At 44.7% G+C, this 21,112-nt stretch overlaps 1 protein-coding gene across 1 annotated transcript in view; it reads right to left on the bottom strand.

The window, feature by feature from the left end:
- Positions 1–21,112, bottom strand: part of LOC126233794 (uncharacterized) — a 455,553-nt gene that overhangs the window by 411,823 nt on the left and 22,618 nt on the right. The window contains exon 2 of the mRNA XM_049942885.1: positions 20,434–20,522. Within this exon, the coding sequence (XP_049798842.1) occupies positions 20,434–20,469 (36 nt within the window). The 5' untranslated portion in view covers positions 20,470–20,522. The remainder of the gene's footprint in view (positions 1–20,433; positions 20,523–21,112) is intronic.

The following is a 21,112-nucleotide window of genomic DNA, read 5'->3' as shown; positions in this document are numbered from 1 at the left end:
ATGTTTGTGGACAGGGCGAACAGCAATTTACGGCTGTTTTCTGACGACATGATGTTGTTACCCTTGAGTAAGTGTAGAGAGATACAAGATGACTTGCACAAAATTTACAGTTTGTACGGGGTGTTCAAAAAGTCTCTCCGCAGTGGCGTATTACTTTTAGCCACGCGTGCCGTATGATTGTTGGCCTGCATGGGTTACTTCCCTTCAAGTGGACTCTCACAACATTCCTCTGATTCGTTTATCTCAGCCAGCTTCAGTAGTATCGTTGGTGTGTGTCGTTACGTGTTGACGTGAACGTTTAAGTTAAGTTCCTTTGTTCGTTTTTTTCGTTTTTGTCACTGTTAAAATGCTAACCATTGAAGAACGTGTGCTTTTAGTAGAACAAGTGTTCACAGCTGTCGGTAAATACACAGTTTCAGTTCGTCAAACATTTAATTCAGTTTTCCCGGAGACAACACTCCCACATCGCGATACTGTGCGGGATTTGATTAATACACTTCGAAGTACGGGTTCAGTGGCAGATGCACCGAGAAGTGGTCGTCCTAGCGTTTTGTCTCCGGATGAACTACTCAATATTTCCGATAAAATGTCCATGAGTCCGAACAAGTCGGTAAGAAATGTGTTAAGTGAAATACTGAATGGTTATTTTCTAGGCGCGCAGTCCGGAACCGTGCGACTGCTACGGTCGCAGGTTCGAATCCTGCCTCGGGCATGGATGTGTGTGATGTCCTTAGGTTAGTTAAGTTTAAGTAGTTCTAAGTTCTAGGGGACTAATGACCACAGCAGTTGAGTCCCATAGTGCTCAGAGCCATTTGAACCATTTTTTTTTTTGAATGGTTATTTTTAACAAGATGGTGCAATCGCTCATACAGCTCGCGTTTCAGTGTCACTGCTTACTGATGTTTTTGGCGATCGCATAATTTCACAGGGACTTTGACCTCCACGATCGCCTGACCTAACTCCACTTGACTTTTTCTTCTGGGGTGCAGCGAAAGCAATTGTCTATAAAAACCGTCCAAAATCCATCGATGAATTGAAAACTGCAATATCCACGTTCACTGCTTCTGTTACAGAAGAAATGTTACAGCTTGTGTTTGGAAACATGATTAGACGTATGGAATTGTGTATTCAGCAACAGGGGGGACACTTCCGACATTTAATGTGACAATTTGTAATTAAAAATGAATATTCAATAAATTAATAACTTGTATTTCACTGAATTTCATTTCGGTATATTCACTGCGGCATACGCCACGCGCGACTAACAATCATACGGCACTGCGGAGAGACTTATAGAACACCCCGTATGATGAATGGCCACTAACTCTAAGTGTAGAAAAATGTATGTTAATGCACGTGTGTAGGAAATACAATCCTGTTACGTTCGAATACAATATTAGTGGTGTGCTGCTTGACACAGTCACGTCGATTAAATATGTAGGCGTAACGTTGAAAAGTGATATGAAATGGAACGAGCATGTAAGATTGATAATAGGGATGGAGGTTCATTAGCAGAAAACGGGGGAAATGCAGCTCATCTAGGGGGTGTTTCCATAAGAGCGTGCAAAAATTTAACAGGACATAGAGGATGCCCCACTGAATGGTTTGAGGTAAGGAACCAGGGGTCGGAGAAGGCAGCTTAAGAAGATAACAGGAACAAAATCACACTACTTTGTAGTTTTTTATTTGCATTAGTTAACGGCAAATGCCATCATTGTCACAATGAACGTACCATTTGTACTGTATCCTGCAAAATGTGCTGAAACTGACGTCGATCAACATCAATGTAAGCGTGACATCGGCATGACGCACCCTGACAAATATCCCAGGTGTGTGTCGATTAACGTTACTGGCAGCTACAATTCTGGCAACTAATTCCATCTCCCTATCCACTGGGGTCTCATACACATGTGACTTTAGATATACCCATTGGAAATAATCAAGGTGATTCAGGTCAGTTGACCTCGTAGGTCATAGAGAAGGACATCCCGTTTCATTCCAGCGATGAGGAAATACAGCACTGCGATGGCTGCAGACATCCAAACTGAAGTGAGGCGGTGCACCGTCATTTTTTATCCACATCCTCTCACGAACAGCCAAGAGTACGTTCTCCAGCATATCAGGTAGGACTCTTTGCACGAACCTCAAATACAGGTAGCTGTTCAGAGCGCATCATGATGTCGTAGTAATCCTCCTTGTTTCCTTGCAGGAAATAAAGAATGTACATGTAAATAAACAGCACAGTACGTGTAAACTTGTACGCATGTTAGTTGTAAATAAGCCGGAAAGCAGTAATGCTAGACAAAGCGGTAGACAAGTTTACTTCCATTTCTCCTCAAGCTGGCTTCTCCGATTCATCTATATCTACATCTACATCTACATGACTACTCTGCAATTCACATTTAAGTTCTTGGCAGAGGGTTCGTCGAACCACAATCATACTATCTCTCTACCATTCCACTCCCGAACAGCGCGCGGGAAAAACGAACACCTAAACGTTTCTGTTCGAGCTCTGATTTCTCTTATTTTATCTTGATGATCATTCCTACCTATGAAGGTTGGGCTCAACAAAATATTTTCGCATTCGGAAGAGAAAGTTGGTGACTGAAATTTCGTAAATAGATCTCGCCGCAACGAAAAACGTCTTTGCTGTAATGACTTCCATCCCAATTCGCGTATCATATCTGCCACACTCTCTCCCCTACTACGTGATAATACAAAACGAGCTGCCTTTTTTGCACCCTTTCGATGTCCTCCGTCTGTCCCACCTGGTAAGGATCCCACACCGCGCAGCAATATTCTAACAGAGGACGAACGAGTGTAGTGTAAGCTGTCTCTTTAGTGGACTTGTTGCATCTTCTAAGTGTCTTGCCAATGAAACGCAACCTTTGGCTCGCCTTCCCCACAATATTATCTATGTGGTCTTTCCAACTGAAGTTGTTCGTAATTTTAACACCCAGGTACTTAGTTGAATTGACAGCCTTGAGAATTGTACTATTTATCGAGTAATCGAATTCCAATGGATTTCTTTTGGAACTCATGTGGATCACCTCACACTTTTCGTTATTTAGCGTCAACTGCCACCTGCCACACCATACAGCAATCTTTTCTGAATCGCTTTGCAACTGATACTGGTCTTCGGATGACCTTACTAGACGGTAAATTACAGCATCATCTGCGAACAACCTAAGAGAACTGCTCAGATTGTCACCCAGGTCATTTATATAGATGAGGAACAGCGGAGGTCCCAGGACGCTTCCCTGGGGAACACCTGATATCACTTCAGTTTTACTCGATGATTTGCCGTCTATTGGAGGTTCCCTTCCTCAAATTCTTCAGTTGAGCATTCTCTATGTCTTGTTATATTCTTAAACTCTCTTACGGAAACATCATGTATAAAGGAGAATGGGCCGGCCGCGGTGGTCTCGCGGTTCTAGGCGCTCAGTCCGGAACCGCGCGACTGCTACGGTCGCAGGTTCGGATCCTGCATCGGGCATGGATGTGTGTGATGTCCTTAGGTTAGTTAGGTTTAAGTAGTTCTAAGTTCTAGGGGACTGATGACCACAGATGTTAAGTCCTATAGTGCTCAGAGCCATTTGAACCAAAGGAGAATGAGTATAGAATATTAGTACGATCCACTGTTCGAGTGTTGGGATCCCCAGTAGATCGGATTAAAGAAAGACTTCGAACCAATTCAGAGGCATGCTGCTAGATGTGTTACCTTACGGGTTTGCTTCGTGAAAACAAAATGGGAGTTCCTGGAGGGAAGACGAGGTTCTTTTCGCGAAACAGTAACGAGAAAATTTATAGAAGTGACGTCTTCAGTTGATTGCAGAACGAATCTGCTGCCGTCAACTTACATTTCTTGTACAAGCTAAAAGAAACTAGGACTCTTGCGGAGGCGTATAGACACTCGCTTTACCCGAGTAGTAGTGGTACAAGGGACCCTCTACCAAGCACCGTATGGTGACTTGTGGAGTGTGTATGCAGATGTAGATGTAATACCCACGTGTAGCTTCTCGGTATTTTCAGAAATTTTGTTATATTGTGGGCTTACTGTCGGATAGTTCATGGATGGAATTGTCAGAATGGCAGTAGCTGCTGGGTCAGCGCGGCAGATTGCTAACGGGAAGGGCTCAGGTTCGAATTCCTGACGGGTTGGAGATTTTCTTCACTCGGTCACTGGCGTTCACTTCGTATCGCCATACCTGACACTAAAATCGCCTGCACTGCGTCACACGGCAAGTCTAAGCCTATCTAACGTCGTACCAGGACACGGCTTAAGCCCAAGTGTCGAAGCACTCTGTCGTATCGTCCTTCAACTGTTTAGATGGCTGTATGGGCACCTACCTACGGCCAATAAATTAAAATTCCGATCGAGGCTCAATCCAACAGGTCCGCCGTTACGGAGATGCAGAGTCGCAAAGCAAACAACGTTCGGCTTTTCCGACTGCAGCAGTGAGGAGATGAGGAGCTGGCCTTGCGGCGGCCAAAGGCGCCGCGGGGATTTCTGCGGCCGGCGTCGGAGGCCGTGTGTGCTTGGCGATGCCAGGCGCGCCTCTGGCTGCGTGCGGCTACGTGCGTGTGTGCGTAGCCCAGCAGTCCGAATGTGGCAGGCGCAGTCGCGTGGGCTGGCGCGCACAACGTACTGACAATGACCTGTAAGCTGGGTCATTTGTGTTTGTTTATCACACAGCTCTGGGGTCAAGAGGAATTTCATACACTGCCCTTCAACTTCGACTAGCGACGTAATACTAATGTTTGCTGTGACGTTACTGCTTGGTGCCGATTTTCAGTTTTTAGTGTTATTAATTATGGTCGTTGTGTTCAGGAAACATTATATTTTTAATCCCTACTGTAACAAAATACTGCATCTCTTCTTCGATGGGAATAATAATATTTAGTTCATAAGAAATGGTCGCTAAAAGGCTGCCACTGTAAAAATTATGGGTTTGTTTGTAAATAACTTTTTCTGCTACCAGTCACGATTTTTTCTTTGTATTCTACACGACACGTTTCGGCAGATAATTCCCATATTCAAGTGTAATTCTGACATAGCACACAGATAGGCACTTGAAAATGAGAATCGTTTCCCGAAACGTGTCGTGCGGAATATAAACAAAAAGAAAATCGTGACTGGTATTACGCGGACAGCGTATCGCGACCATAAACAAACGAGAAGTTGGACAGCCCGAGTGTTGAGGAGCGGTGAAGGGGAATAAGCCCCGCCTCCCTCTGGAAGGGCTGCCATCTACGACCGCGTTCTTTTCTTTCACGAAAACAGATCTGACATAACGGATATCGGGATCGTTGATACTTTTTGACGTGCCGGCCGGAGTGGCGGAGCGGTTCTAGGCGCTACAGTCTGGAACCACGCGATCGCTACGGCCGCAGGTTCGAATCCTGCCTCGGGCATGGATGTTTGTGATGTCCTTAGGTTAGTTAGGTTTAAGTAGTTATAAGTTCTAGGCGACTGATGACCTCAGAAGTTAAGTCCCATAGTGCTCAGAGCCATTTGATTTGAACAATCGATTCAGTTTAGTCCTGATACGTAGATATAGTCGTAGCCGTGTATCGCCGTCTCCGCTGAAGTATGTTTTGTGAGATTAGCTTCAGTTTTTTTACGATAAGTACTTTTTTCAGTTCTTACTTTCCGTTGCGGTATCATTACAGTTGTAGAACTTTTTTTTTTACGATGCCGGTGTTCGATTCGTGTTCTTCCCGATAAATGCTTCTCTTCATGATCTTTGACCGAGAATCGTAGTTTTAGCAGAAATGTTTCTTTCCCGGTGCAGTAAATTCTCCTAATCAAAATTATTCTTTTATATGAGCTACGGCGTTGATTTTATTGTTACACTGTCTGAATCACGTTCAGTACGTCACTGGTCAGACCTACGGGTAGTATCGCAACTTCACTTTATCCCAGTTTCATTATGTTTTACATCTTTTGGCGTTACCATGTCGGCTACAAGTGTTATTTGTGTTCTATATAACAGTTTAGCGAGACATACTTATGTGATAATGATCATACTGATTATAAAATTTAAAAAAAAATATTTTTGCAGTCAAAGTTTTAGAGCCCATGAATTTTAAACATAGCATTTCACTATGACTACGTCACATTTCATACAAGGAAGACCTTCCTGGAAACTACCCGTCAGCCGTTTGTCAGCAGATGGTCTGGCATACCTAAGCCCCACCCTGTACCCTTGGGCACAAGAAACGTTCGTCCCCGTAAGATGACAGGGGCAGCGCGTTCCAGCTAAACACAACAAAGACGAGAGTCGATCGGAACCTGGCCTTTTGGGGAAGGGATTTTACCGAGGCGAAAATCAAGTGGCAGCCATAGTAACACCATAGCAATTGACGTGACGGCTGATACGGCAGTGGTGGTGCGTGCTGTTGTTTCCACACGCTCCTGACAAAATTGTAAGTGACACAGTGTTATATTAACAGCGATTATTGGGACAGACATTGCTATCGTCATTCAGGTTATGGCAGAAATAACGCGAGGGCATCAAACACACTTACAAAGGAAGTAGCACTCGTAAACGGAGATTAATTCGTGAACAACTTTCAAACAACAAAAGCAAATTTCTAGTACTCTCTGAGTTGCGTATCGAGATCTAATAAAATATCCGATTCTCGTATGCACTTCTGCCACGAGTGAAACAAGTGACATCGATATTTGACTTCTAGCGATTATCTGTCATCATTCCACGGCCCCAAAATGTTCATGTGATATGTCTGATACTATTTACGGACTCATATGAAAGCTAATATTTTCAGTATTGCACCCCATATCAGTTACTTAAATAATACTTCACAGATACTGCATACGTGAAAGTTATTCTACATCGAATTTGGGAGCTCAGCTTTGTGCAAATACACTAAAACACACTGTAATATAGCTGTGATCGGATATTCATGTTCCTTCATTAAAACTGCAGTGAAGTTGAAATTATACTGCCAACTAGGGACTTCGCCACTTTCTTTGTGAAATTCACTGGATAGGTACCGTATTTAAATGACACGAAAATTAGAATCCAGAGATGAAATCTCGACATTCAGCCACGAGGTGTCAGTTGAATGAGAAAAATCGGTGGTGGCGGATGGAAAGTGGCGACGCAAAGTTAAAGCGATTCTACGTGGCATGGCTTAAAGTGACGTCACTCGAGAGACTCGCCAGAACTCTGTGTGGTGCCACATGCAACTTCGAACGCCATGCGAAGGCTGCGGAGTAACGTAACTTTAGTCGCAAATGGGACCCCGGATTCAGGAGAGGCTAGAAGTTTCGAACGTCCCTCTCCATTCACTAAAAAGGTTCAGGAGCCGGAGAACAATATGAAAACACCAAAAACACAACACATTACCACAACTAATTCGGTGCAAGAAACAGCTTCCAGTCGTCTCGAAGTGGTTAACACAGCTCCTGTACGGTTTTCAAAGGACTCTTACGGCATTCTTCCTGCAAAATAAAGTTCAGCTAACGATGGAGGTCGATAGCGACTACACACCCTTTTCTCCAAAATAAACCACAAATACTCAATAATATTGAAACTGTGGTTGACAAGGGAGCCGAGACAATTTACCCTCGTCCTCACCAATCCTAGACTATGCGAGCTGTGTGAACCGCCACTGGGAAATAAACATTGTACCATGGGATAGACTTGATCAGCCGAAATTGTCACATAATCCTTGGCAGAAATGCTGCCTTGCAGAAAAACCATGGGGCACATGGAATAGCAGGACATGGCTGCCCAACATTTAATTTGGTTGATTTTAAATGGATATACGTGGTGTGCCTGAAGCAAGGTCAGTAAGGAAGTAATAGTGCAGGGAAACCATATTTTGTAACAAGTGTCTACCCTCAATATGGATAGTTAGCTTCCTTTTCCAAAAAGGAGTTGGTAACACTCATCATGCTCTGAGAATTGCTTCATCGTCGCATAAAAGAGGGTTGCTAGAAATAAGCAGTTCCCATTGTCTCACTTATCAACAGTTCATGGTTAAAAAAAGTTACACAAACAAAATATGACTTATCTCTCGTCATTTTAAAAGCGGAAGCGTTCAAATAAACTGATTTTTCATTATAATGTTTATTTAGGTCTTATGCTGATGATTGGGTAGGGGTGGAGGTGACGGGGATGAGGAGGCGGTATTAGGTTATATCTGACTGAACTCAGGGGTAATGGTCTTAGAAAGGTTAGGAACTATTGATCTACGGACTGAGTTGTAAGTCTTTGAATCTATATGCACACATCAAAAAATTTTTGAATCGCCTCGGTTGCCAGAAACTACAGAAAATTGGAATAGAGATCGACATCATTTCCGTCCTTTTTATTGCTCATGAAAACCACACATTGCATGTTGTACCACCATACAGCGATAACTTCAGAGGTGGTGTCCCAGATATCTGTACATACCGGTACCTCTAATATCCAGTAGCACGTCCTCTTGCATTGAGGCATACCTGTATTCGTCGTGGCATACTATCCACAAGTTCATCAAGGCACCGTTGGTCCAGACTGTCCCATTCTCAAAGGCGATTCGGCGCAGATCCCTCATAGTGGTTGGTGGGTCAAGTCGTCCATAAACAGCCCTTCTCAATCTATCCCAGACATGTTCGATAGGGTTCATGTCTGGAGAACATGCTGGCCAATCGGAGTCGAGCGATGTCGTTATCCTGAAGCGAGGCATTCACAAGATGTGCACGATCGGGGTGCGAATTGTTGTCTATGAAGACGAATGCCTCGCCAATATGCTGCCGCTATCGGTCGAAGGATGGCATTCACTTATTGTACAGCCGTTACGGCGCCTTCCATGACCGCCAGCGGCGTACGTTGGTCCCACATAATGTCACTCCAAAACATCAGGGAACCTCCACCTTGCTGCACACGCTGGACAGTGTGTCTAAGGCGTTCAGCCTGACCGGGTTGCCTCCAAACACGTCACCGACGATTGTCTCGTTGAAGGCAAAGGAAAATGCGACACTCACCGGTGAAGAGAAAGTGATGCCAATCCTGAGCGGTCCATTTGGCATGTTGTTGGACCCATCTGTACCGTGCTGCATGGTGTGGTGGTTGCAGATATGGACCTTGCCGTGTACGTCGGGAATGAAGTTGCGCGTCATGCAGCGTATTGCGCACAGTTTTAGTCGTAAGACGACGTCCTGTGGCTGCACGAAAAGCATTATTCAACATGGTGGCGTTGCTTTCAGGGTTAATCCCAGCCACAATCCGTAGGTAGCGGTCATCCACTGCAGTAGTAGCCCCTGGGCGGCCTGGGCGAGGCATGTAATCGACAGCTCCTATCTCTCTGTATCTCCTCCAAGTCCGAACAACAACGCCTTGGTTCACTCCGAGACGCCTGAACACCTCCCTTGTTGAGAGCCCTTTGGTTGAACTACAAACAGGAGCCGTGTACCTCCTTCCTGATGGGATGACTGAAACTGATCGGCTGTCGGACTCCCTCCGTCTAATAGGTGCTGCTCATGCGTGGTTGTTTATATCTTTGGGCGGGTTTAGTGATATCTCTGAACAGTGAAAGGGACTGTGTCTGTGATACAATATCCACAGTCAACGTCTATCTTCAGGAGTTCTGGGAACCGGGGTGATGTAAAACTTTTTTTGATGTGTGTATATTTCAACATTCCAGTTAGCAACTGACGCTGCAACTACAGAAAACAAAGTTATGAAATACTTTTACTGTTTGGTATTAGATGTAGAGAAATAGTATCTGAATTCTTAGTGCACGAACCGCATCTGTTTCTCGCTCCTGTGTCCACTAAAGACCCACACAGCGTGCAAAAGAAGTCACAACAGTACCCTGTCTGCCTGTTATTAAGGCCAAACGAGAATAATTCAGCGTTCATAGGCCATGCTCGTCCTGTTCCGTTCCCTCTAGCATAAACGCTTGTTCGTAGATACCAGCGAATGGCGATGTACATCGGTGCACTGTTTGCGAATGCTCGTTCGCTTGTGTCTGCTTCCATTCATTGCGGTGTAAACCAGGCATAAAACAAACGTAGCTGGTTTCGCGCATAAACTTTCCAGAAGCGCCGCTAAAGAGTCACCCTGCCAGAGGGATTTATCAGCGCGGCAAGCCGTAGTTAGGCGTTCGTGCGCCACAGATCACGCGTGCAGCGAAACGCCGAGGTCACGGGACGGGCAAGGAGGCCACGTGCCGCGGGCGGAATTGAGGGTCTACCACACAGCCGACATCGATCACTCGACAGCTTTCTGCAGAACTGCAGTCAGGACCTAGACGCTGACGAAAGCAGGGAAGGATAAAGAAGGCGAACAGTACGCACTTCAGCATGAAGAGGAAAAACAAGTCTATCACATCAGGCATAGATGATAGAACTGTAGATTGTCGAAGAAGCACATATTTTTAGGGATAAATATCGATTACCAGTTAACATGGAATGAGCACACAAAGACACTCGCAAAAAGAATATCACCAGCACATTACGTTCTGTCATCTGTTTGTAACAGCCAGTTTCTTGTGGTGACCTACTATTCCTACCTACACTCAGTTCTTAGTGTGGGATTCTTCTGTGGATATCGAAGGCACGAAACACAGGCGCAATTTTTGAACTTTAGAAAACGGCCATAAAAAAGCCATAAGAGTAATAACTAGAAGTGTTACTGGAGCCCATTGAAAGGAGCTATTTAGAGAACTTGGTATCCACATAAAAGCTGTGGTGGATATCAGACATAGTGTCGCGAAGTATTCCACCAGTAATCATACACATAATCATGAAACAAGAGCCAGTATGGACTTACATTTAACAAGGAAAAACAAACAAAAATCTCAAAACACAAATTTCTATCAGGAAATAGAATCCACACATATAAAAGTAGCTGTATGTATGTATGTTTCTGTGTGTGCGTGTGTGTGTGTATGTTAGACATCACGATTACAACCGAACTCAATACACATATTCCTTACTGTCAGGTAACAGTCGCTGCGGGGATAAGAACGACCTTCCTATCATAATTCAGGAGGTACGACGTCATAAACACTGAGATGCGTCAAAAACTGCCTCCTTGTGCATGACATTTAAATTTCTTACTGCTTTGCTACTAACTCTATTTGCAACATACACTGGTGTCCAAAATTAAAGCAACATCCGGAAATTTAGCAAATTAGCGTTTATTTTGCTGCAAAACAGTCTAAACAAGTGATTTTGTTGTTGTTGTGGTCTTCAGACCAGAGACTGGTTTGATGCAGCTTTCCATGCTACTTTGTCCTGTGCAAGCTTTTTCATTTCCAAGTACCTACTGCACCCTACACCCTTCTGAATCTGCTTAGTGTATTCATATCTTGGTCTCCCTCTACGATTTTTACCCTCCACGCTGCCCTCCAATGCTAAATTTGTGATCCCTTGATGCCTCAAAAAATGTCCTACCAACCGATCCCTTCTTCTAGTCAAGTTGTGCCACAAACTTCTCTTCTCCCCAATCCTATTCAATACCTCCTCATTAGATACGTGATCTACCCACTTTATCTTCAGCATTCTTCTGTAGCACCACATTTCGAAAGCTTCTATTCTCGTCCATACTAGTTATCGTCCATGTTTCACTTCCATGCATGGCTACACTCCATACAAATACTTTCAGACACGACTTCCTGACACTTAAATCTATACTCGAAGTAAACAAATTTCTCTTCTTCAGAAACGCTTTTCTTGCCATTGCCAGTCTGCATTTTATATCCTCCCTACTTCGACTATCATCAGTTATTTTGCTCCCAAATAGCAAAACCCCTTTACTACTTTAAGTGTCTCATTTCCTAATCTAATTTCCTCAGCATCACCTGATTTAATTCGACTACATTCCTTGTTTTGATTTTGTTGATGTTCATCTTATAGCCTCCTTTCAAGACACTGTCCATTCCGTTCAGCTACTCTTCCAGGTCCTTTGCTGTCTCTGACAGAATTAAAATGTCATACGACAAACCTCAAAGCTTTTATTTCTTATCCATGGATTTTAATTCGTACTTCAAATTTTTCTTTTGTTTTCTTTACTGCTTGCTCAATGTATGGATTGAATAACATCGGGGATAGGCTACAACCCTGTCTCACTCCCTTCCCAACCGCTGCTATTCTTTCACGCCCCTCGACTCTTATAACTGCCATCTGTTTTCTGTACAAATCGTAAATAGCCTTTGTATTGCCTCGTGTGTTCCAACATTTGTACGGAATCCAAACTGATCTTCCCCGAGGTCGGCTTCTACCAGTTTTTCAATTCGTCTGTAAAGAATTCGTGACAGTATTTTGCAGCTGTGTCTTATTAAACTGATAGTTTGGTAATTTTCACACCTGCTTTCTTTGGGATTGGAAATGTTATATTCTTCTTGATGTCTGAGGGTATTTCGCCTGTCTCATACATCTTGCTCACCAGATGGTAGTGTTTTGTCAGGGCTTGCTCTCCCAAGGCTGTCAGTAGTTCTAATGGATTGTTGTCTACTCCCGGGGCGTTGTTTCGACTAAGGTTTTCCAGTACTCTGTCAAATTCTTCACTCAGTATCATATCTCCCATTTCATCTGCACTTACGTCCATTTCTTCCATTTCCATAATATTGCCCTCAAGTACATCGCCCTTGTATAGACTATCTATATACTCCTTCCCCCTTTCTGCTTTCCCTTATTTGCTCAGAACTGGTTTCCCATCTGAGCTCGTGACATTCATACAAGGGGTTATCTTCTCACCAAAGGTCTCTTTAATTTTCCTGTAGGCAGTATCTATTTACTCCGAGCGACATATGTCTCTACATCCTCACATTTATCCTCTAGCCATCCCTGCTTAGGCATGTTGCATTCCTGTCGATCTCATTTTTGAGACGTTTGTATTCCTTTTTGCCTGCTTCATTTACTGCATTTTTATATTTTCTTCTTTCATCAATAAAATTCATTATCTCTTCTGTTACTCTAAGGTTTCTACTAGCCCTCGTCTTTTTACCTACTTGATCCTCTGCTGCCTTCACTATTTCGTCTCTCAGGGCTACCCATTCTTCTTCTACTGTATTTCTTTCCCCTGTTCTTGTCAAACGTTCCGTAATGCTCTCTCTGAAATACTCTACAGCCTCTGGTTCTTTCAGTTTATCTAGGTCCCACCTCTTAAATTTTCACCTTTTTGCAGTTTATTCAGTTTTATCTACAGTTCATAACCAGTAGATTGTGGACAGTATCCACATCTACCCCTGGAAGAGTCTTAAAATTTAAAACCTGGTTCCTAAATCTCTGTCTTATCATTAGACTCGTATAATCTATCTGAAACCTTCCAGTGTCTCCAGGACTTTTCCACGTGTACAGCCTTCTTTCATGATTCTTAAACCAGGTTTTTTTGCTATGATTAAGTTATGCTCTGTGCAAAATTCTACCAGGCGGCTTCCTCCTTACTCCATTCCATATTCACCTACTACTTTTCCTTCTCTTCCTTTTCCTACTATCGAATTCCAGTCCCCCATGACTATTAAATTTTAGTCTCCCTTCACTATCTGAATAATTTCTTTTATCTCTCATACATTTCTTCAATCTCTTCGTCGTCTGCGGAGCTAGTTGACATATAAACTTGTACTACTGTGGTAGGTGTGGGCTTCGTGTCTATCTTGGCTACAATAATGCGTTACCATGCTGTTCGTAGTAGCTTACTCACGGTCCTATTTTTGATTGATTATTAAACCTACTCCTGCATTACTCCAATTTGATTTTGTATTTATAACCCTGTATTCACCTCACCAGAAGTCTTGTTCCTCCTGCCACCGAATTTCACTAATTCCCACTATATCTAACTTTAACCTATCCATTTCTCTTTTTAAATTTTCTAACCTACCTGCCCGATTAAGGGACCTGACATTCCACCTCCGATCAGTAGAATGGCAATTTTCTTTCTCCTGATAACGACGTCCTCTTGAGTAGTCCCTGCCCGGAGATCCGAATGGTGGACTATTTTACCTCCAGAATATTTTACCCAAGAGGACGCTATAATCATTTAATTATACAGTAAAGCTGCATGCCCTCTGAAAAATTTACGGCTGTAGTTTCCCCTTGCTTTCAGCCGTTTGCAGTACTAGCACAGCAACGCCGTTTTGGTTAGTGTTACAAGGCCAGATCAGTCAATCATCCAGACTGTTTGCCCCGGCAACTACCGAAAAGGCTGCTGCCCCTCTTCAGGAACCACACGTTTGTGTGGCCTCTCAACCGATACCCCTCCGTTGTGGTTGCACCTCCGGTACGGCTATCTGTATCGCTGAGGCACGCAAGGCTTCCCACCAACGGCAAGGTCCATGGTTCATGGCGGGAGGAAACAGGTGATAGTAAAGTAGAGACAATGTAAAGAACACAGAACGTAAACAACTGCAACATGCATAACGGCAGACAAAAATTGTCTTCGTTTTTTTCCAACTTAACGGATTTGCACACACATTCCGCCAACTAGTTAATGTGCTCAGCATGGGGCGCTACCACGTCTGGCTGCAGTACAGGCCCGGCAACGACGGGGCATGTTGTGAGTGATGCCCTCAATCTCATGTTGAGGCAATAATGCCCATTCTTACTGTACAGCTGCTCGCAAGTCTTGGGGAGTGGCTGGTGAATGCTGACGCTTCCCTAGCGTTTCCCACACATGCTGCATGTGATTCAAATCGGGAGAGCGAGCGGGCCACGCCATGCATGCAGTATCTTGCGTTTCCAAGGAAACATCAACCGCCCGCGCTCTATGAGGTCGACCGTTCTCGTCCAGGAATACGAGGTATAGACCCACAGCACCGCGCAACAACCGCACACTAGGTCCCAAAATCTCCCCCGATGCCTGACAACAGTTAAACCTTACAGTACAGTTTTATGAAGCGGTGTTCAAGTGTTAAACACAATCCCTGCCCACAGCATTAAGGATCCTCCTCGATATCGTTCTCTTTCCGCAATGTTTGGATTCCGAAACCGTCTTCCACGTTCACTCCAGATGCGATTGCATCGAGAATCACTCTCCAGACCAAATCGGGACTCATCTACGAACATTGGCCCACTGTTCGACTGTCCCGGTGTCATGTTGACGACTCTAGAGTGATCTAGACGTTACGTTCTGTGAAGCTTCATCAGAGGTACACATTAAGTAGGTCTCCGACAGTAAAGGGCCGCGCTGTCTGAGGCGCTGTAGCCATGGACTGTGCGGCTGGTCACGGCGGAGGTTCGAGTCCTCCCTCGGGCATGGGAGTGTGTGTGTGTCCTTAGGATAATTTAGGTTAAGTAGTGTGTAAGCTTAGGGACTGATGACCTTAGCAGTTAAGTCCCATAAGATTTCACACACATTTGAACATTTGACAGTAAAGGTACCTCTGCCGAGGCCTTCTGTGCACCGTTTGTCTCGATACAACACGTCCAGTGTATGCTGCGAGGTCAGATGCTAGTTGCAGTGCAGTACTAAGGCGGTATCGTCGTGCCCTTACGGCCAAATAACAGTCCTCTCCTTTTGATATCACACCTGGTCTGCCATGCCCTGGTTTCGGGATATACACTCCTGGAAATGGAAAAAAGAACACATTTACACCGGTGTGTCAGACCCACCATACTTGCTCCGGACACTGCGAGAGGGCTGTACAAGCAATGATCACACGCACGGCACAGCGGACACACCAGGAACCGCGGTGTTGGCCGTCGAATGGCGGTAGCTGCGCAGCATTTGTGCACCGCCGCCGTCAGTGTCAGCCAGTTTGCCGTGGCATACGGAGCTCCATCGCAGTCTTTAACACTGGTAGCATGCCGCGACAGCGTGGACGTGAACCGTATGTGCAGTTGACGGACTTTGAGCGAGGGCGTATAGTGGGCATGCGGGAGGCCGGGTGGACGTACCGCCGAATTGCTCAACACGTGGGGCGTGAGGTCTCCACAGTACATCGATGTTGTCACCAGTGGTCGGCGGAAGGTGCACGTGCCCGTCGACCTGGGACCGGACCGCAGCGACGCACGGATGCACGCCAAGACCGTAGGATCCTACGCAGTGCCGTAGGGGACCGCACCGCCACTTCCCAGCAAATTAGGGACACTGTTGCTCCTGGGGTATCGGCGAGGACCATTCGCAACCGTCTCCATGAAGCTGGGCTACGGTCCCGCACACCGTTAGGCCGTCTTCCGCTCACGCCCCAACATCGTGCAGCCCGCCTCCAGTGGTGTCGCGACAGGCGTGAATGGAGGGACGAATGGAGACGTGTCTTCAGCGATGAGAGTCGCTTCTGCCTTGGTGCCAATGATGGTCGTATGCGTGTTTGGCGCCGTGCAGGTGAGCGCCACAATCAGGACTGCATACGACCGAGGCACACAGGGCCAACACCCGGCATCATGGTGTGGGGAGCGATCTCCTACACTGGCCGTACACCACTGGTGATCGTCGAGGGGACACTGAATAGTGCACGGTACATCCAAACCGTCATCGAACCCATCGTTCTACCATTCTAGACCGGCAAGGCAACTTGCTGTTCCAACAGGACAATGCACGTCCGCATGTATCCCGTGCCACCCAACGTGCTCTAGAAGGTGTAAGTCAACTACCCTGGCCAGCAAGATCTCCGGATCTGTCCCCCATTGAGCATGTTTGGGACTGGATGAAGCGCCGTCTCACGCGGTCTGCACGTCCAGCACGAACGCTGGTCCAACTGAGGCGCCAGGTGGAAATGGCATGGCAAGCCGTTCCACAGGACTACATCCAGCATCTCTACGATCGTCTCCATGGGAGAATAGCAGCCTGCATTGCTGCGAAAGGTGGATATACACTGTACTAGTGCCGACATTGTGCATGCTCTGTTGCCTGTGTCTATGTGCCTGTGGTTCTGTCAGTGTGATCATGTGATGTATCTGACCCCAGGAATGTGTCAATAAAGTTTCCCCTTCCTGGGACAATGAATTCACGGTGTTCTTATTTGAATTTCCAGGAGTGTAGTTTCGGTCTCTATAGACTGTCGCCACATCCGAGAGGCAACAGAACGTTTCGCATTAAGCCATCGGGCTACATCAGTTAGCGACTCTCCTGTTTCCAGTCTTCCCATGGCCCTCCACCGCAGAGAGGCTGGTAGGTGTCTTCTCTTGTCCGTACTGCACCGTCTGTGACTGTGTACACAGCGACTGTGGATCTGAGACTATCCGGCAAACACTACCCCGTTTGAAGGTGCCCTGACGTCATCGTTGACGTGGTTTTCCATTGATTGGAATGCCATCTTCCATGAAGAACACGAGTGTATGGACATCTGTTGACATTTTGTATGGTTATACCGTGAATTAAACACAACACGGGGAAATAGCGGTTTGTTGCTATAATTTTGGACCCCAGTGTATTTCGCAAGCAGTATTCACATATGCCGCTGAATGTACCTACACAAATATATCACTCTACGACACATAGTTCAAGAGATATGACGACATAAAAAGTGAGATGCGTGAACAAATGCCGCATCATGCACGAAGTTTTAATTAATTTATTTTTTACTACAAATAGACTCCTACTGTAGAGTCAACGAATTCCCTGACACGTGATAGCGCTTTTGACAGCTTTCAGCTGCGAAGGACAAACGGCTGTAGATGAAAACAATAGCCGTCTATAGACCTATTAAGAGGCATCGCCTCAGAGACGTTTACAAAACCACGTTGTAGACACGCGAAGCAGCTGGACCTAGCGTACAGAAACAGGCCGGAGTCTTTGTAAGACAGTTTCATAATTTCAAGTGTATTTTCACGAATACTTGGAAATGAAATTCGGTCGATATTATACTACAAACATAGTTTTTTGTGTTTGTTTCTAACAGAATATTGGCAATGCCGGGTTTGTCAGTTGGTTGTATAATAAATTGGCCAAGGAAATGAAATGCATTACTAAAAAGCACTTATTAAAAAAAACCGGATAAAACATTCTTCATAACGTATGCATACTGCAAGATTACAGATTACTTGGAGGACTCAAAGTAATGGGTAATAGTGATAGATGTTAACTACAACACCCTGTCGCATTTAAATACATTATCACGGGTTACTGCTTATGCAAGAAAGTCGTGAGTCTGGATCTACAGTGCACGGCCGACCACCTGACATAGCCTTATAGAGCCTTGTGCATATCTGTATTTCATGGTACTGATTTTTTATTGTCTTACAGTGACAACTCCTGTATCATTGTGAGATAACCCTTGGATGAAACAGGTAAATAAAAAACAATAAATAGTAAGATTATCGGTTGTGGTCCCGTAGACGACGAGGTCATCAGAGACAGGCTGCCAAAGCGGATTACGTTAGGAAATTGACCGTGTCGTGTCCAAAGCAGACTCCGGCATTTGCTTTAAGCGATGTAGTGTAACCACGAAAAACCTGAATGTCGATGACCGGACGGAGATATGGACCGACGTCTTCGCCCACCTCTCAAAAATGGTTCAAATGGCTTTGAGTACTACGGGACTTAACATCTCAGGTCATCAGTCCCCTAGAACTTACAACTACTTAAACCCAACTAACCTAAGGACATCACACACATCCATGCCCGAGTCATTATTCCAACCTGCGACCGTAGCAGCAGCGCGGTTCCGGATGGAAGCGCCTAGAACCGCTCGCTCACAACGGCCGGCTCGCCCACCGCCTCCGCCGTTTCGAATACTGGTGGTGGACGAAATTTTCAGTGACGGCGTTCCACCGGCAACGGGAGGAGAGACTGTGTGAAGTTCCTGATAACAAGACTCTGCGCAAGCGCTCTGGATTGTGGCACTGTTAATGGGTATTTTTAATAAAGAAAATAAATTTCCTATATGGGTCGGCGATCATTGTGAATGAATAAAACCGTCTAGATTGCTTACAAATTTCTTTATTTTTTACGCCGTTTCTGCTATTGTCATTATAAGATATCTGCAGCTAAGATTAAAGGAACAGACAGAGCGAGGGACGTTTGTTATGCAACATCAAGCTGAAAAAGATAAAAAATTAAAAAGTTAAAAAATATTTTTAAAAAGTTCACATAAGAAATTAAATATTCTGCAAGTTTTAAGGTTTTATTAAGTGAACGTTTTTAAAACTATTTTTTAACTTTTTAATTTACTATCTTTGGGCGTGTCGCACTTTACGTTTCTTTAATATTAACTGCAGATATCTGGTGACGGCAGTAGCTGAAACGGAGTAATAAATAAAGAAACTGATGAAGTGATCTAGACGATTTTACTCACAAAAAATATGTTAATGGTGATCTGTCCACCGGATGGGGACGTTAAGCTTGGCTTTGCAGCCATCTGAGAGTGACATGTTGAGTGTTGGCACAGTTTTCGACGACTTTCTTTCTCTCATCATAGCGACACAATGGTGACATTAGTCTCTACAGGCAGTTACCTTCACGAAATACATCTGGAAGAAGGTCAGCTTGGATTCCAGGGAAATGTAGAAACACATGAGGCAGTATTGAGCGTACTACTTGTCTTAAAAAGGAGATTGTACGAGATTTAGAAGAAAAAAGCTTTAGACATGGTTGCTTGAAATGCACTCTTCGAATTACTGAAGTTATAAGAGGTAAAATACAGGTAACGAAAAGACATCTCCGACATGGACAGAAACCAAAGTGCAGTCATGGAGGAAATTGCATGGGTAAAATTTGCAGAAAGAGAGATCAAGGCACAAGTAATAGGTTGAAGTGGATGTAAGATGCAGTAGTTATGCAAAGATGCGCGGGTTAGATTAGCTGGGAGAGCTGCATATAACTTGTCTCCGGACTGAAGACCTAAACATCAAAAAGACACGTCATACGTAAGGGTCGAAGACGTGTTAGTTAGAAAAGTTTGCTCCACACCGTGACCCAAATGGAGTAATAATAATAATAAGCATAATAATAATCACGATTAGTCTCAGAGTACCACGCGATTACCGACCAGGGGCCTTGTCATCCTTTGCCACATGACGTCATTTGGATGTGATAAGGATGGGCATGTAGTAACAGTTACACTCTCCATGGTGTTCTCAGTTTTCCTGTAACAACACTATACCTCTGCTACCTAATATTTGTATTATAAAAAAAAGAAAAAGAAAAAAGAGTGCGAGAGATATCGAAGACTCATAGAGAAGAACAGATATTGTTGTTCAGAATGTGTGTGAATTCCTAAGGGACCAAACTGCTGAGTTCATCGGACCCTAGTCTTACGCACTACTTAAACTAACTTTTGCTAAGAACAAAACACACACCCATGCCCGATGGAGTGAGGGAGGAGTCGAACCTCCGGCGGGAGGGGCCTCGCAGTCCGTGACATAGCGCCTTAAACCGCGCGGCCACTAGGATCGGCAGAATATTGTTGTTGATGCTTTCTTCCGTACGTCACTCTTCCCTTGTAAGATAAGGGTAATATCGATTGCTACAAGTGTGAACGACTAGTAAGTTGTTTCGCATTATGTTTTGCGGAGTACTTGTTGCAAGTGAGACTTACCTTCTCAGCCGTTCCCATCCTCAGTGGGGCTGTCATTGCGGTGGCCCAAAAACATCGCAGGCGGCGACGGCCTATGGCTGCGGTGTGTCCTGTAACGAGAATAAGAGCAAAGGATGACGCGAGACGTACCGTGGGAAAGAGTTTGCATAGGCTGTTCTTTTCCTAGGAAAACAGTGAGATCATGAACTCTGCATCCATGGTAAAACGCTGGAGCGAGTGACGCATTTACAACACCTCGCCTCTGTCACAAGCTGCAAAGAGTGTAAGGATGTAAGAAAAGCTAAGCAAACATTTATCATAGATTCCAATACTTTAGTTTCAGTTAGGTCCACAGACTTCACACATTGTCTGAATGACAACATTCTGCCGTTATGACTGTTAGTGGCTCCATTAAAACATCGCTATACAGTTTCGTTTTATCCAGTATACTATAATAACATTCCTGGCGATTCTATTATCAGGACATTTAAACAACACAAAAGAAATAGAAATTCTTAAAAAAGCAGAAAAATGAATAGTCCTCCAAACATAACTCGAAAAAATGAAATACATGTGTATCAACAACTTTGCACTCAAAATCCTGAAAATCGAGGAAGTTTATCAGATCAAGCAATTAGGGGAATGCGAGCCAGTAGCGAGCCAGTGGGTGTGTTGGACCTTCCATCGAGCTACGGACCCC

The sequence above is a fragment of the Schistocerca nitens genome, chromosome 1, assembly GCF_023898315.1.
Source record: "Schistocerca nitens isolate TAMUIC-IGC-003100 chromosome 1, iqSchNite1.1, whole genome shotgun sequence".
Lineage (NCBI taxonomy): Eukaryota > Metazoa > Arthropoda > Insecta > Orthoptera > Acrididae > Schistocerca > Schistocerca nitens.
This window is presented reverse-complemented; position numbering and strand designations above follow the sequence as displayed.